Genomic DNA, 14,165 nt, shown 5'->3' with positions numbered 1-14,165 from the left:
TTTTAAAGTTGTACATATGGAAAAAGAAAGTTGACATTAGAGCCTTGACTACCCCTGTATTTTAGGAAGATTTTAATTTATGGCAAAGGTATAAGTCTCTTTTCCCCCAAATATTCTGGAAAACATTCATCATTACCCAATGACTTCGGTCAGTGAAGCTCATTGTTCACATTTTTATAGGTACTGTACTTCATCCATAGGCAAAAGATGCATGTTTGGGCAGAATTCCATGCACATTAGGAAAATTCTACATGTCTGTCTGTTTCTGAGTTTCTTCTGGCATAGGATTGAACCCTTTAGGATAGAACTTTAGTAAGAACTGCAGTGTGATGAGTATCAAATGAATCATCCTGTTTTTTTAAATTCCAGTGTAGACACCTTCCCAAAGATAAAATTATAGAATCATAGGATAATAGAGTTGGAAGGGGCCAGAAGCCCATCAAGTCCAACCCCCTGCTCAGTATAAGACATCAAGTTAAACCATCCCTCTCACCTGGCTGTCCAGTTGCATCTTGAATGCCTCTAGTGTGGGAGAGCCCACAACCTCCCTCCCATTGGTTCCATTGCCATACTGCTTTCACAGTCAGGAATCTTTTCCTGAAATCTAGCTGGAATCTGGCTTCCTGTACCTTGAGCCTGTTCTTCTGTGTCCTGCACTCTGGATGATCCAGAAGAAATCCTGTCCTTCCTCTTTGTGACAGCCTTTCAAGTACTGGCAGAGTGCTATCATATCTCCCCCTCAGTCTTCTCTTCAAGGTTAAACGTGCCCAGTTCTTTCAATCTCTCTTCATAGGGCTTTCTTTCCAGGCCTCAGATCATTCTTGTTGTCCTTCTCTGAACACTTTCCAGCTTGTTTGCATTTGCTTGTCTGACAGGGAGAGCAGAACTTTGTTTTAGCCTCAGCCCACATCGTGGCCTTAACTAAGGAGGCTTGTCCCAACCTGGTGGGATTGCTCTGACAATTCTCTCACCATGCACCCTAAAGGTACATTGCATTAAGTAGGGTGGGCTGGGGAGAAGACAGTTGTTGTATGCCCTGCTGTCTTCCAAAAACTGGGATAATACATTTAACAGATTAGGTGCGGTGTGGGTTTACAAATAAAGGTGCTGTGTCTGACTGCTTTTTGCATACTACTGAACTGAAAAGAGCAGCTGCAAGCCACCACACCAGCAAGGCAGGCTGACCACCTAGAGCAGGGGCAGAGAACTTCAATCCTGGAGGCCAGGTCCTTCCCTACCAGCGTTGCAGGGTTCACTTCACAGAGGCTTTGTGGATCCACAAAGAGCACAGAGTTCAGACTTTGTCATCTAAAAGTGATAGAATGCTTTCCTCCAAAAATGGTGTTACTATCCCTTTTAGAAAAATTCATACTAGCTACAAAGTGTATTTAAGTAAATGTTCATTACAAAATGCCTTGTATCAGAAATGACATTTGAAACTTGTAGAGGCTTGCACCCTTCCAAAGGCTTGCACTGGGAAATTCAGACAATTCTTCTTGTGCCCTTCTTCCCCCATCCACACCCTTATTTTTACACTGATTTATTTGTTTATTTTACTTTTTTCCCTTCAAGAAGCATAATTCTCCTCTCAGCCTTACCCTCAAAACATGAGCCCTGTACAGTAGACTGGACTGAATCTTGAAGTCCCCCAGTAAGCCCCATGGCTGAGTGGGGGCTAGGCTCCAGATCTCCCAGGCTCAAGACAATATAACACAGTGGCTCTCAGTCATCTCTCAAGAATGGACTCTGCTTGTCAAGGGGTAGAATATTATTCCTGGAATCCATATTGTCAACTTCCCATGGTGTTTTCTGGGGGTAGGAGGGAGGCGGGGTAGACCTATCCCTGACTAAATCCATGAGACCATGTCTTCTAAACAAGTGGTTAAGCAGTGTTCAAAGTGCTAACTTAAGTTCTTAGTAAACTGTGACTCTTTCCATAACAAAGAGGTGTTGTCTCATCACAAACAGCTATCAGATGGACTGTGTCATCACTGAGCCATATGGTATTTTCCTTCCTGTACCTCTTCATGCTCTTTCGAATACTTCATCCGTCTGTCCGTCCTTCCTTTCTAGTATTTGTATGCCTCCTTTTGGAAAAGTCAATCCAGACTTTTTACAAAAATAAAATGAAGTTACAGAGAAAAACTTAGTAAAACTTTGTTCTTTTTCCCTCCCCAATGTGCCTGCAGTCCCAGATGATTTGCACTCATTGCACCAGTGCTCAAGCGCTCAAGCATCTCTTAAAACTAAAAGCACCTTCTCCCCTCCCCTCCCCTTCATTGTGTCAGGATGTCACTTAATGCCACTAAACCCTAATAGAGTGCTTAGGAAAAGCAGCATTCTTGAAGAAAAGAATCCATGTTGCAGGTTGAACTGCAATTGCTGCCTTTTACTTGTAGCATCACTGAGCTTCATTCGGTCAAAAGAAATATTCCATTCATTCATTCATTACATTTCTATCCCATCCAATAGTCCAAAGCCCCATCTCTCTTTACCATTTCATTTATTATTTTTCTGTACCTCCCAATAGCCAATGTGCTTTGGATGATAAAGATTAAAAAGCTTACAAATGCCTTATATGCAGTATAAAAACCATTAACATATAATAAAGAGACCACATACACCTTGGTACCCATATTTAATCAGTTTTAGGCAATCAATGCTAAGAAGAATGCAGGATCTGATTAAAGCCTCACTGTATGTTGTCAAATGCCCGAGGGAGACGTTCTTTACCTTTATCAAAAAGGTAACAGTGTTGCATCAGGAAAATCTGGAGCATGGTCTTAATGACATGGTCTTATTCATTCACTTACCTTAGTGAATGAATAAGCCCTGGCCAGGAGAGTCATTCTGTCAGGTGTTGTGGTTTTGAACCATGTAAGGCCTTATAGCTTAAAAACTGTTCTTTGAATGGGGTTCAGAAACACGGAGGCAGCTGGTGCAAGCAGACCAGAATCACTGTTATGTACTCAGACCTGCGAAGGCAGCCCCATGTAGGGCACACTGCACTAACCTAAGTTGGAGATTCCTAGAGCACAGACAACTGAAGCTAGGTCGTCCCTGTCCAGATAGAGATATAACTAAGTTAACAACCAAGCTTGGTAGATGATTCCCCATATCACCGAGGCCACCCACACCTCCAGTGATGACAGTGCCTCAAGGAAAAAAGGAAAAACTTTGAACTCGTTCCTTCATGGGAAGTGCGTCCACAGGTTAACAGCATCTTGGTCTTGTCTGCACTGAGTTCCAGTTTATTAGCCTTCATCCAGCCCATTGTTGCAGCCAGGTATAGTTCTAGTACATGAACAACTTCACCTCATGAGGATGAAAAATAGTAAGAGAGTAATGTGTCTTCAGGTAGCAACACAATTCATGGAACTGTTTCATGTAGATATTGAATAACTTGACAAAGCACCTACTGCACAGCCCAATACTGGAGAATCCATGGAACTGTGGGATATTCTTCAGGTACCACATTCTGGAGCCAGCTGTCCAGGTAGGAACAAGTGGCAGTGGTGGTGTGCTGCTATGGTGTGGAAGCCATTCTTCCTCAGAAGCAGTGGTTAAGAGGGTGAATGCCACCTTTGGATGTATAGCCAGAAGCATGGCTTCTAGATTGAAAGAGGTGCTGCAGCAGCTCTGTAAGACTCTGGTGTTCCCACAACTGGAGTACTCTGTCTAGTTCTGGGCTCCACATTACAAGAGGGAAATAGCAAAATTGGAATGAGTTCAGTGCAGGGTCACAAAGATGGTAGCTAGATTTTTTTTGGGAGGGGCAGATTGTCAGATGAGATGCAATTTAGGGAACTGGGATTTTTCAGCTTGGAGAAGAGGCGACTTGGAGAAGATCTTATAGCAACATACGGGTATGTGAAGGGGTGTCATATGGTGGAGGGTCATGATCTCTTCTCCCCTGTGGTGGAGGGAAGGATGTGATCCAGTGAGGCAAAGTTAAAGGAACCAAGTTTTAGGTTGGACATCAGGAAGTACTTCCTGATGGTGAGGACCCCAAGGATATGGAATGGGCTTTCATAGGAGGTGGTGGAGGCCCCATCAGTGAGAGCATTCAAGAGAAGATTGGACACCCACATGTTGGACATTATATGAGCAGAGTCAGCTGGAGCCGGGGGTTAGACTAGATGGCCCAGGAGACCCCATTTGATTTACTATGTTTCTATGTTGTTGGCCTGCATGCAAAACGCCTTGCGGTGTAGATAAAACCCTATTAAAACTTGTAAACATCAGTAGTCTAGAATGAAGACATGTGACTCTGTAAGGATGATAGGAGGTGGAGCTGTGGCATGACTTCAAGAACTGGTATCCCAGTTCCAGGGAGTGATGACTGGGTTGGGCAGGACAGACCCTGGAATGGCTTGCACTGCAAATTTGTAGGAGCCATGGATGCTCTTTCAACAGCAGCCTGGGTCCCACATCAAAGTAGATAGTGTAGCATCCATACTTTAGCTGATGGTTGGGGAGGAGGGAGATCTCTAGATATTTGGAGTTCAGCTCCTAGCATTTCCATTGGTTATGTTGGCAAGGACATATGGGAGTTAAGGTCCAAAGCATCTCGGGGATTCTTTCTCTACACCCCTGCCCTGGTCCAGTTAGGAGAAATTTAAAAAGGCAGTATCCTGCCTTGGTGTTAGCTAGCCTCCAACTCCACCTACCCATCGCCTGTCCTAGAAGAGAGTGTAGGACTATGAATAACTGAAGATTTCATGGATCTGCAAATCCTGGTGCCTCCACTGTTCTGACTGGACTGGGTCAGCTTGTGAGTTTGTAGGGTCCCTGCTGCAAAAACCCATTCCAGGGGGTCTGCTTTGCATCAGAATGGCTGTTTCTGAATTCTGAGACATAAGAGCATGAAACGGGTTTCTGAGACAAAACAATCTTTAGGTGAAGATCAAAGTAGAAGCACTGAAAGACTTAGACTGTATCTTCATGTATCCTGACAATATGGTAGTCCTAGTGTTATTGTTACCAGTCCCTGATGAAATATAACATGATGTTGAAGCATCTACCATACAAATCTGATGTCACAAATCTTTCTGTGCTGGCAAATAGATGAATTTGGCTCTCAATTCCAGTGCTTTATAGTTCTGCTGGCCATGGCTTGCCATCCCAATGAAGCAAAATCTTTTAATTTTATTTTTCACTGAATATTTTATTTTTAAAGCTTCTTTTGAAATAGTGGTTGTTTGGCTTGTTATCATTGTCATACCATTCCTATCAAATAAATGAATTGCTTTCTCATTGCCTTCACCCATATATCTCTTTTCAGAATTCATAGTAGTTCTTTTTGAGTAGCTGAGTAAAAGACATAAAGAAGTAGTCTAAAAAGTAAGGCTTGCAGCAGTTTGCATTGGAAGTAAAGCAATGAAGAGCTTAAAGCATTAGTGATAGTCTAGATTTTGTACTTGCAATGTATGACTGTGAAGGCTGTGAAAGCTCAACGATAAGGAAGGCTGAGTGCCGAAGAATTGAGGCCTTCGAATTGTGGTGCTGGCGGAGACTCCTGCGAGTCCCTTGGACAGCAAGGTGATCGAACCAGTCAGTCCTAGGGGAGATCAACCCTGACTGCTCTTTAGAAGGCCAGATCCTGAAGATGAAACTCAAATACTTTGGCCACCTAATGAGAAGGAAGGACTCCCTGGAGAAGAGCCTAATGCTGGGAACAATAGATGACAAAAGGAGAAGGGGACGGCAGAGAATGAGGTGGCTGGATGGAGTCAAGCATTCGGCGTGAGCTTAAGTGGACTCTGGGTGATGGTGGAGGACAGGAAGGCCTGGAGGAAAGTTGTCCATGGGGTCGCAATGGGTCGGACACGACTTCATGAATAACACCCTATTTAAAAAAAAATCTTGCTTAATCTACCCACACTAAAGCATTTAGAATAAAGATTGCCTGAAAACAGAAAGCATAATAGAATTATTCATTGGTAGTATCAAATACAACATGATCCCTGCTTGAACTATCTTTTTCAGTGCCGTTCCAAACAGACACTTTATGAAGTTACCAATTAAAGAGAGTTCCTGTCATTGTCAGTTTATTAAAATGTTTTAAACTCTCTACTTTATTGCTAGTATCTGTTTTTAAGCAATTATTTTGCATAAAAAGTAGACACACTGCTTTCTCTTTTTCACCTGTGCAATGGTTACTTTTAAAATGTCAGTTGATGATGGAGAAATATTTTCACAAGTGCTAGTTTATCAAGCAAAGGATTGGGGACTGTATAAATAAAGATAACTAATAAAAGTAAGAGAGCAAGATGAGAAAGGGCAGGAGGGTTTGTTTGTTCTGGTGCATTGCAGAATATAAAGAACGTAACAAAACCTTCAAAAAGATGTTGTTTTATCACTATGGCTGTGTACTGCCTTCTCATTTTCTGTGGGCCTTAATATTACCGTGCCGTAGTGTGAAAGCTAGACCAACGGACACTCCTTTGCAACCAGGAGGACTCCTAGTCATAAAATTACAAAATAGAGAACTGAACTGGACTCGGCTGTCGAAAGCTGAATATTTGGAAAAGTCTGCATCTGAAAAAAATTAGTGGTGGTTTTGTCACACTATTATGAACTGTTCAGTGTCAATTCACTGACCAATTCAAGAGAGGAAAATTAAAATGTGTTGGTGTCTGTGTGTGTGTGTGTGTGAGAAAGCCATTACACTGTGTGGATCCACCCCCATCCCCCTGTAACTGCTTCACATGTAAGCAGGTTTATTCACCAAATCCTTATTTTACCATCTCTTTTATATGTTGTTCTCCTCATAATGAAGTGTAAGAAAAGGTGGCATTGTAGGGTAAATCCAATGCTAAGTTTGCCTTCATATATATGAAATCCCATTCAAAAACATATTTTAGCAATACAATTAGAGGGGGGTTGACTTTGAATCCTTTGTAATTTTATATATGCACTACAAAGACTAGAATGAAGGACTAGTTCTCACGACTGCATGTCTGCATAGAAAGGATTTGGAGAGGCTGAACAATATTGGCATGCCTCAGACAATTCACAGGAGCAAATTGTTATTTAAAGAAAAAAGGAAGTGTTAATAATTCTTCCGATGCAGTAGCTATTGTTACAAACAAGACAGTGTTTCCGCAATACCAGCGTTATTGATTGCATTAAAATACTGCAATATGGCCCCATGGAAATGTTCTAAACCTGTCACAAAATGTACAAAATGTACATTAGAATGTACAAAAATCAATTCAAGGTGTTTGTTGGTTTGTTTGTTTTGACTTAACCCTTTCGTTCTTCTCCTACCATGGTGCTTCTCTTTTTAAAAGTGTTGCTCTGTTTATTTATTTACAGGATATTTATCCTTCTCTTCAGCCAAAAAAGGCTTCTTAGGCTTACATTCTAAAAGACATGACACAAAAGGAAAAGGAATTGGGAGGGAGGCAGAAGTTAGGTAGCAGTTCCAAAGTGCTTATAGGTGTTCTTATCTGGCAAGGAAGAGTGAAACAATTTATTTTTGGCCAGTGTATTGTCCAAGTTGGCCTACCCCTTGTTATGATGTTCAGGGGGTGTATCCTCACAGTGATCCTTGGCTCTCTGGCCAGTGGGTGAGGTTAGAGTGTGTAGTTTCATGGAACTGTGTGTTCCCTCTGGCAGGGAGGGAAGAAGCAAGCTCCCTGAACGGCTTCCTCTCTGGCCAATGTATGGGGCTTTTGCTGTGTTTGATGTTCTTCCCTGGAGGCAGGGGCCCAGTGGAATCTGTGATTCTATGAATCCTGTCTGTGTATATCTACATATGCTTTGCAGATGAGGAAGCTCTCACTAACAAAGGCATTGCCATTCATTTCAGTAGGGCTCAAGTCAGCAGCCTTGTACGTACAAAGAAATGTGTACATGTAGTTGTGTCCTCTACAGAAGTAATTGGGAAAAACTTCTCATGCTGTAGATTTATCTATGGAACATTTGCAGAACTCTGGATTATAGCACAGATTTTTCAGGCATGTGCACATGCCCGTACCTCTGTTTGCTTTTAATTTGAGAATGTCTTATTTAGAATAGTTATATGTTTTAGTTAAAGATGGGAGAAGCAGTGATGCTCAGGATTGCCAAACTCTACTTCAAATCTAGGTACATCCCTCTGTCATTTCCACTTGTGATCTATTGTTCTTTTCATTCAAATGGGGAAGGTTCAGATTTTAAATGCAAAAGGTACACATTTCTATGCCTATTTGTCAAAAGGGTACACATTTCTCCCATTGAGTACAACATGAAAATGCTTTTAATTTACTTTTTAAAGTGTGCATCATTATTTTTTTTAAAAAATACACATTTTAACATAATCACAAATTCAGGAATATGATCATTTCCCCAGAAAAAATGCATTCCTATTCACGCTATTTGGAATTGCAAATGGGGCAGATTCTGCTGATTTGCAAAATGAAAACATTGTCCTATATCCCTGGTTATGCCAAATGAGCAGTGAAATATGTGCATTGTGATAATATTAATTTAGGCAGTCTCAGATCAAGTCAGTATCTTTTTCTTGTACCTTAAAGCTGCAAAGCTAAAACTATTGAGGTGCCTCAAAGGGTGGTTGTAAGAATGAGCTTTTAAGTTTAATCAATAAACAACAGTTTAGCTGTTGAAGGGCATTTTAATTAAGCTTAGAGGGTATTTTTCTTTTTCTTTTTTTGTCTTGTCTGTTTGTTGTAATTGGGACAGTGTTAAATATGGTGTTTCCTTCTAAAACGCTTTTGTTTATTCACTTCCTTTAGCATTACAGAAGGCATCTTTACTGAGGTTTTGGGTGATATGCACATTTCATCAAATGTTAATGATTGATCAGTTAAAAGGCAGATGATTAATCAACCAAAATGCCTTTAATTTGTTAGCAGCCTTAGTGGTAATAAATATCTTTTGTGGCAGAAATCTATTTTTGCCAGCAGAGTCCCAGTGGACAGCTACATTTTGTTCCTTCCTGTAATCATGCTGCAGGTGGAACACAGCATATTTTGGCACATGAGATGTGCAGGCCCTTGTTCATTGGGAGCGATGATTGAGCTGTTGCATTTCTCTGCATTTGTAGCCATTGGACAATGATCTTGGATCAGTTTAGCTCTGTTGTGTTTCATAAACTGCAGGACCAAATCGCCTTCATAAATGCCAACTCTGTTTGGCACGACCCAAGCTATTAACTGATCCTCCCCTGTTCCCCACCCTTCCATCGCCAATAGTAAATAATTTCTCTCTCCAATAGTCAATAATAAAGTGGCACATTTTGCAGAGTACTGCAGAGAGAATATTTCAAATCTCCTAGTTTAGTTGCAATAACTACACGCTGTTGCCTTTTTTCCCCCTTTCTAAATTTTGATTATTAAACCTATTTTCCTCTATTAGCCAGGGGCTCAACATGTTATGGCTTTTTCCCTTCCATTTAGAGAAAATGTGTTCACACAGCACTTCTCTCACAATCTGTCCTGTTCTGTTTTTACTTAGCTCTTTGTAGCGATTATATTACGGCCTCTATTTTGAGGCATTCCCACCCCACCCCATATCCTGCTGCTGAATGTATAGTATAATATAAATTGCATGTATTCATTTATTGCTCCCACCTTCAATGTTTCATTTCAGAGGTTTACAAATGAGGACCACCTGGCGGTTCATAAACTTAAGCATGAGATGACACTGAAATTTGGTCCTGCCAGAACGGATTCAGTCATCATAGCAGGTATGTATTAAGATCCCAGTCATCTTGGAAAATGGCATGTTTAATACAGCCTTGTTGTAAGATCAGTGCTAGGGGCCAGATGCATGGAATAATGCCTCCTTCAGCCAGTGCTATGACCTTCATTTAATCAGGAAAGGGTAGAGTAAAGCAAGTGAGAAGCCTCTGGATCTCTGCCTTTTCAAATGTATTATGGCCGTAGTGTCAGGTTTTGAGACTTGAGTAGAAAGATTTACAGACAAAAGGTCTTTTACATTTCTTCATGTGCTTTTCTGGGTGATGAACAAAAGCTGACAAGCTCAGCTTCCTCTCCTCATCCCAGGTGTCAATTTTCTCAAGCTTTTAAGCTGTCAGTTAATAAATTTGAAACTCAGTCTCACCTGTTTGCCATTGATAGAAGTGTATTTGCAAAGCCCGGATGAGTCTCTTTCCGTATAGGCAGTCGTTGTAGCCCCTGCATACGATATTTGAGAGAAATGTGCTTTTGCCAGGCAGTAAGCTATTGCCATGGAGGCATGCTCTCCCAGTTTTTCAGCTATCCTGCATTGCAGATCCTTAAAAAGGGTGGCTGGGGTGGGCAAAGTTGATCACTTTTGCTTTGTTAAATATCAAAAGGGGGAAAACAATCCAAAGTGTCCACTTGAGAATTAATTCCTTTATAAAACCACACACAATTCAGCTTCCTTGGTATAGTTTCCATACATTTAATATCAGATTGTAAAACCTGTCAAATCTTGGCAAATGCATTTTTTCTATGGCTACAACCCTGGCAGGAAAAGAAAAAGCTACAGCCACTACAGCTACTGAATGACATTAAAATGTGGTTGCATCTCTATACCAAATCAGACAATTTGTTCACCCAATCCAGTCTTTTCCATCCTGGTACCCTTCAGACATTTTGGACTACAGCTCCCAGAATTCCTGACCAATGGTTATGCTGGTCAGAGCTCATGGGAATTCAAATCCGAAACCACCTGGAGGGCACCAGGTTGGGGGAGGGCTGATCCAAGCCACTGCTCTGACTGGCAGTGGTTCTTTCTGAGGTTTTCAGCAGAGGGCAACTTTCCCATCTCCAGATACCTGTTCCTTTTAACTGGAGGCACCAGTGAGTGAACCTGGAATCATCTACTTGCAAAGCATGTCCTTGATTGACATGAAGTCCATGTCAGTGTAAAACACCCCTTAATTGCACCTGTCAATACTGTTCTTACTTATCTCACCACATGAAAAGATCAGGAATCACCATTTGGTTTTGTGGGTCCATGCTCTCTGTGCTCAAATGCTAAGGTGTTAAGGTGTTACAAGGAGAATCCTTCTTGTTCTTGGAACTCCTTTCTTCCTGACAAGTGCATCTGTGCATACAGAAGAGTATGCTGGCTGTGAACAGCTGGAATTAGGGCACAGAAGGGTGCTTTCCTGCATTTTTATGTTCTTCAGTCAAAGACAAAGTGTCTGTCGTTTTCCACCATTGACAACTATTACACCTCCAGTTGTATAATGACCATTTCAAGGGTAGGAGATGCACATCATTTATTCCTGTTGTAGCAGCTATTCGATTAAGCAGATGAGTCACTCATCTCCTCTCCTGTCCTTGCAAACATTCTGGAAACATCAGCCCACAGCCTGTCTCTTCCAATGAGAACAAATCAGTCTTTTTTCTCTGACGCAAAGTAATATAATATACATTTGGAAGCTTCTTCTGAGCTTCTGGGCTTACCAGCATCAGCCAACCTAGTAAAGATTCCAGCAAAATCTGAATTGCATGAACTGAGATTTAAGCAAGAGCTGTCTATATCCCATTCTTATGCATCTGCCCTGTGGATTTGGCAATGGAGGCAGAATTGAACATCCTGAGAATGTCCAATTTCACTTTACAGATGTTGAGAGGGAGCACACTTCTGTCCTTCCTGGATTTTAAGATATGTTTGAAATGTGTAAGCAATTCATGTGGAAAGTTTAGAATGCTGAGCATTGTTTCCAAGTTTTGGAGCTTCACAACTTTACATAGTTCCTTCCCTTTCCCACAGAAGTAACAGGGGTTACTCAAGATCTGGAAATACATTGAAACATACACAATTAAAGCCATAGAATATTAATACCGAACATGTATAGAAATCCATTTATTTCAGCACAGAATGTACACAGCCCTTTAGCTGGAAAACAAATTATTTCCATACCCAGTTCTTAGGAGCAGGCATTCTGAAGCAAAAATCAGGAAACTGATGCTACCACCATGCCTTTTTAGTAGTCATTCCTCCAGCAGTGTCTTCGTGGCATGTCGGATTCTTTTCTAATCGAGCAAGCAGGAAAATTTGCGTAAATTAGAATAAAACTGGCATTCTTTAGTTAGGAATGTATGAGCAGCAATATATATATATATATATATAGAGAGAGAGAGAGAGAGAGAGAGAGAGAGCGCGCGCGAGCGAGCGAGCTTGTTTGGTTTGGAAAAAGTACACTACTGTTACTGGTTTCTTTACTTATATATTTAAAGGACATTAGTAAGAATATTGACAAAATCTAAAGCAGGTCACAAAAGGTGGTGGGGCTTTCTTAAAGATATTGTGGTGGACCAGTTGGAATGAACCAGAGTATTGTCATTATTTGTATTATAGTTTTATTCCTACTAAGAAGTGTGCTTTGAACAGATTAAAAATAATTATAAGAATAAACTTTAATACAAATATTTAAAAGCGTATGATAAGTACAAAATGATAAGCAGCACAGTGTTAAACACAGACACATACATGTATACACATGAAAAGCCATGATAAAATAAGTTTCTAAAATGTCTGGGAGAAAAAAGGTCTTCACCTGATGCCAAAAAGATCATAACATAGGCATCTTAGGCTAATTCATAAGAGGCAGTCAGAGTCCTGAGGTCATCCAGATCGTTTAGTATGAAGCTGAGGTGACCTGGACAAGATTTCTTTTGTAAAATGGGTTGAAAAACTAAAGACTGGTGGAGACATGAATAGTATGGCAGTTAGGATCATCCCAACTGCTGAAGGAATCCAAGCAGTCAGTTTAGAGCAAGGGATAGGCAGTCTGGTCCATGTGAGTACCAGCGGATGCAAGCTAACGCTTTCATCTACAGCACACACACTTTGTGGTGCTGCCCAGCACAGTTTCCCAAGTTGCCATGCACCCAAATGTTTGCCTACCCCAGCATTAGAAGAATCACACTTTTAGGGCTCTTGATGTAGTCTTCGTTGTCCGAGTGCTATTCCCCATGACATCTTAAATCCTGGAGATAACTTTCAGGTCAGGTGGCAATGCTATTTAGGGCAGCAAGGTGTCTTTGACTCTTCTTTGACTCTGCTGTAAGGGCCCCCTCTCTTCTTGTGGTATAATCTGTTCCACATTCTCTTTGTTTCTAACCACTTCTGATCTACTAAAAATCCTCCCTTCTATTCCTGCATCCAGATCCACAACCACCTACATGGAAATCCGTTCTCTTCAAGCCATCATACCCATAAGGATGTCCATCTTCCTCTTACATGGAGGATTCCGTCATCCCACCCTGTATTGCAAATTTCTGTGTCCTATCCATGTTATCAATGAATTAGGTTGTGTTTTGTAAAGATGCGCAAACATAAACAAGAATTGTAGAGGTGTGTGAGAAAGAGGAAATTGGTTTTCTAGAATTAAAAAGTTAAACACAACATTGTTAAGAAATTCTTGGTGAATCCATGCACCTGCCTCCTCATTCTGTCAAATGAAGATTCTAATTTTCTTTTTATCTGGCTCTGTGAACAGATCAGACCCCAACACCAACCCGTTTTCTGAAGAACTGTGAGGAAGTTGGCCTGTTCAATGAGTTGGCAAGCTCTTTTGAACATGAATTCAAGAAAGCAGCGGAAGATGATGAGAAAAAGGCAAGAGGCAAAGCACTTTGTTCTTTCTTCACTAAGCTCTTGAGAGCTATAGGGGACTACCTGTTCTGTACTGTCCCAAAGTTATGAAATGTAAGATACAAGCCTGAGCATTACCAGGCTTTACCAGACCAGCAGTTAATTTAGCTCCATATCTTGTCTCCAGTACTGGTCTGAACTGAGTGTGTCAGAAGATGCTACACAGCAGTTGTAGAGTTCTGCCTTTATGTTGGGTCAGATCAGGGATTCATCTAGGTTGGTATTATGTGCTTCCTAAACTTTGGAAACTGGCTGTGTACAATGCACGTGTTTCTGACACCATAATCGCCCCCCCATTTTATTTATTTATTTTTGGCATACTGTTGTACGATCAAATAGTTACAAGCATCTTGAGTAGGAACAGTTAGATTGCCTTACCACTTTGGACAATAAGTGGTGGGGTATACTACTTCTTTAAACTGTCTCTTTTTTCTTTTGTTTTTTTTTTATAAACATAAGCCAATACTAGAACATCTGATGAGCGCCAATCATTGCTAGGTGCTTCACTGACCATGGGAATTCTGCCTGATCTCATGAGCCACTGAGCTGAAGCAGATGTC

The 14,165-nt window shown here is 41.1% G+C and overlaps 1 protein-coding gene across 4 annotated transcripts in view; it reads left to right on the top strand.

Moving 5' to 3' along the window:
* ATF7 (activating transcription factor 7) overlaps window positions 1–14,165 on the top strand; it is a 119,734-nt gene that overhangs the window by 71,817 nt on the left and 33,752 nt on the right. For all 4 annotated transcript variants that reach the window (XM_044443357.1, XM_044443356.1, XM_044443353.1 and 1 more), the window contains 2 exons: window positions 9,598–9,694; window positions 13,451–13,569. In XM_044443357.1, coding sequence (XP_044299292.1) covers window positions 9,598–9,694; window positions 13,451–13,569 — 216 coding nt within the window. The remainder of the gene's footprint in view (window positions 1–9,597; window positions 9,695–13,450; window positions 13,570–14,165) is intronic.

The sequence above is a fragment of the Varanus komodoensis genome, unplaced genomic scaffold, assembly GCF_004798865.1.
Source record: "Varanus komodoensis strain SLA01 unplaced genomic scaffold, ASM479886v1 scaffold41, whole genome shotgun sequence".
In the NCBI taxonomy this organism is placed as follows: Eukaryota; Metazoa; Chordata; class Lepidosauria; order Squamata; family Varanidae; genus Varanus; species Varanus komodoensis.
Note: the sequence above shows the minus strand (reverse complement) of the source record. Positions and strands in the feature narration are given on the sequence as shown.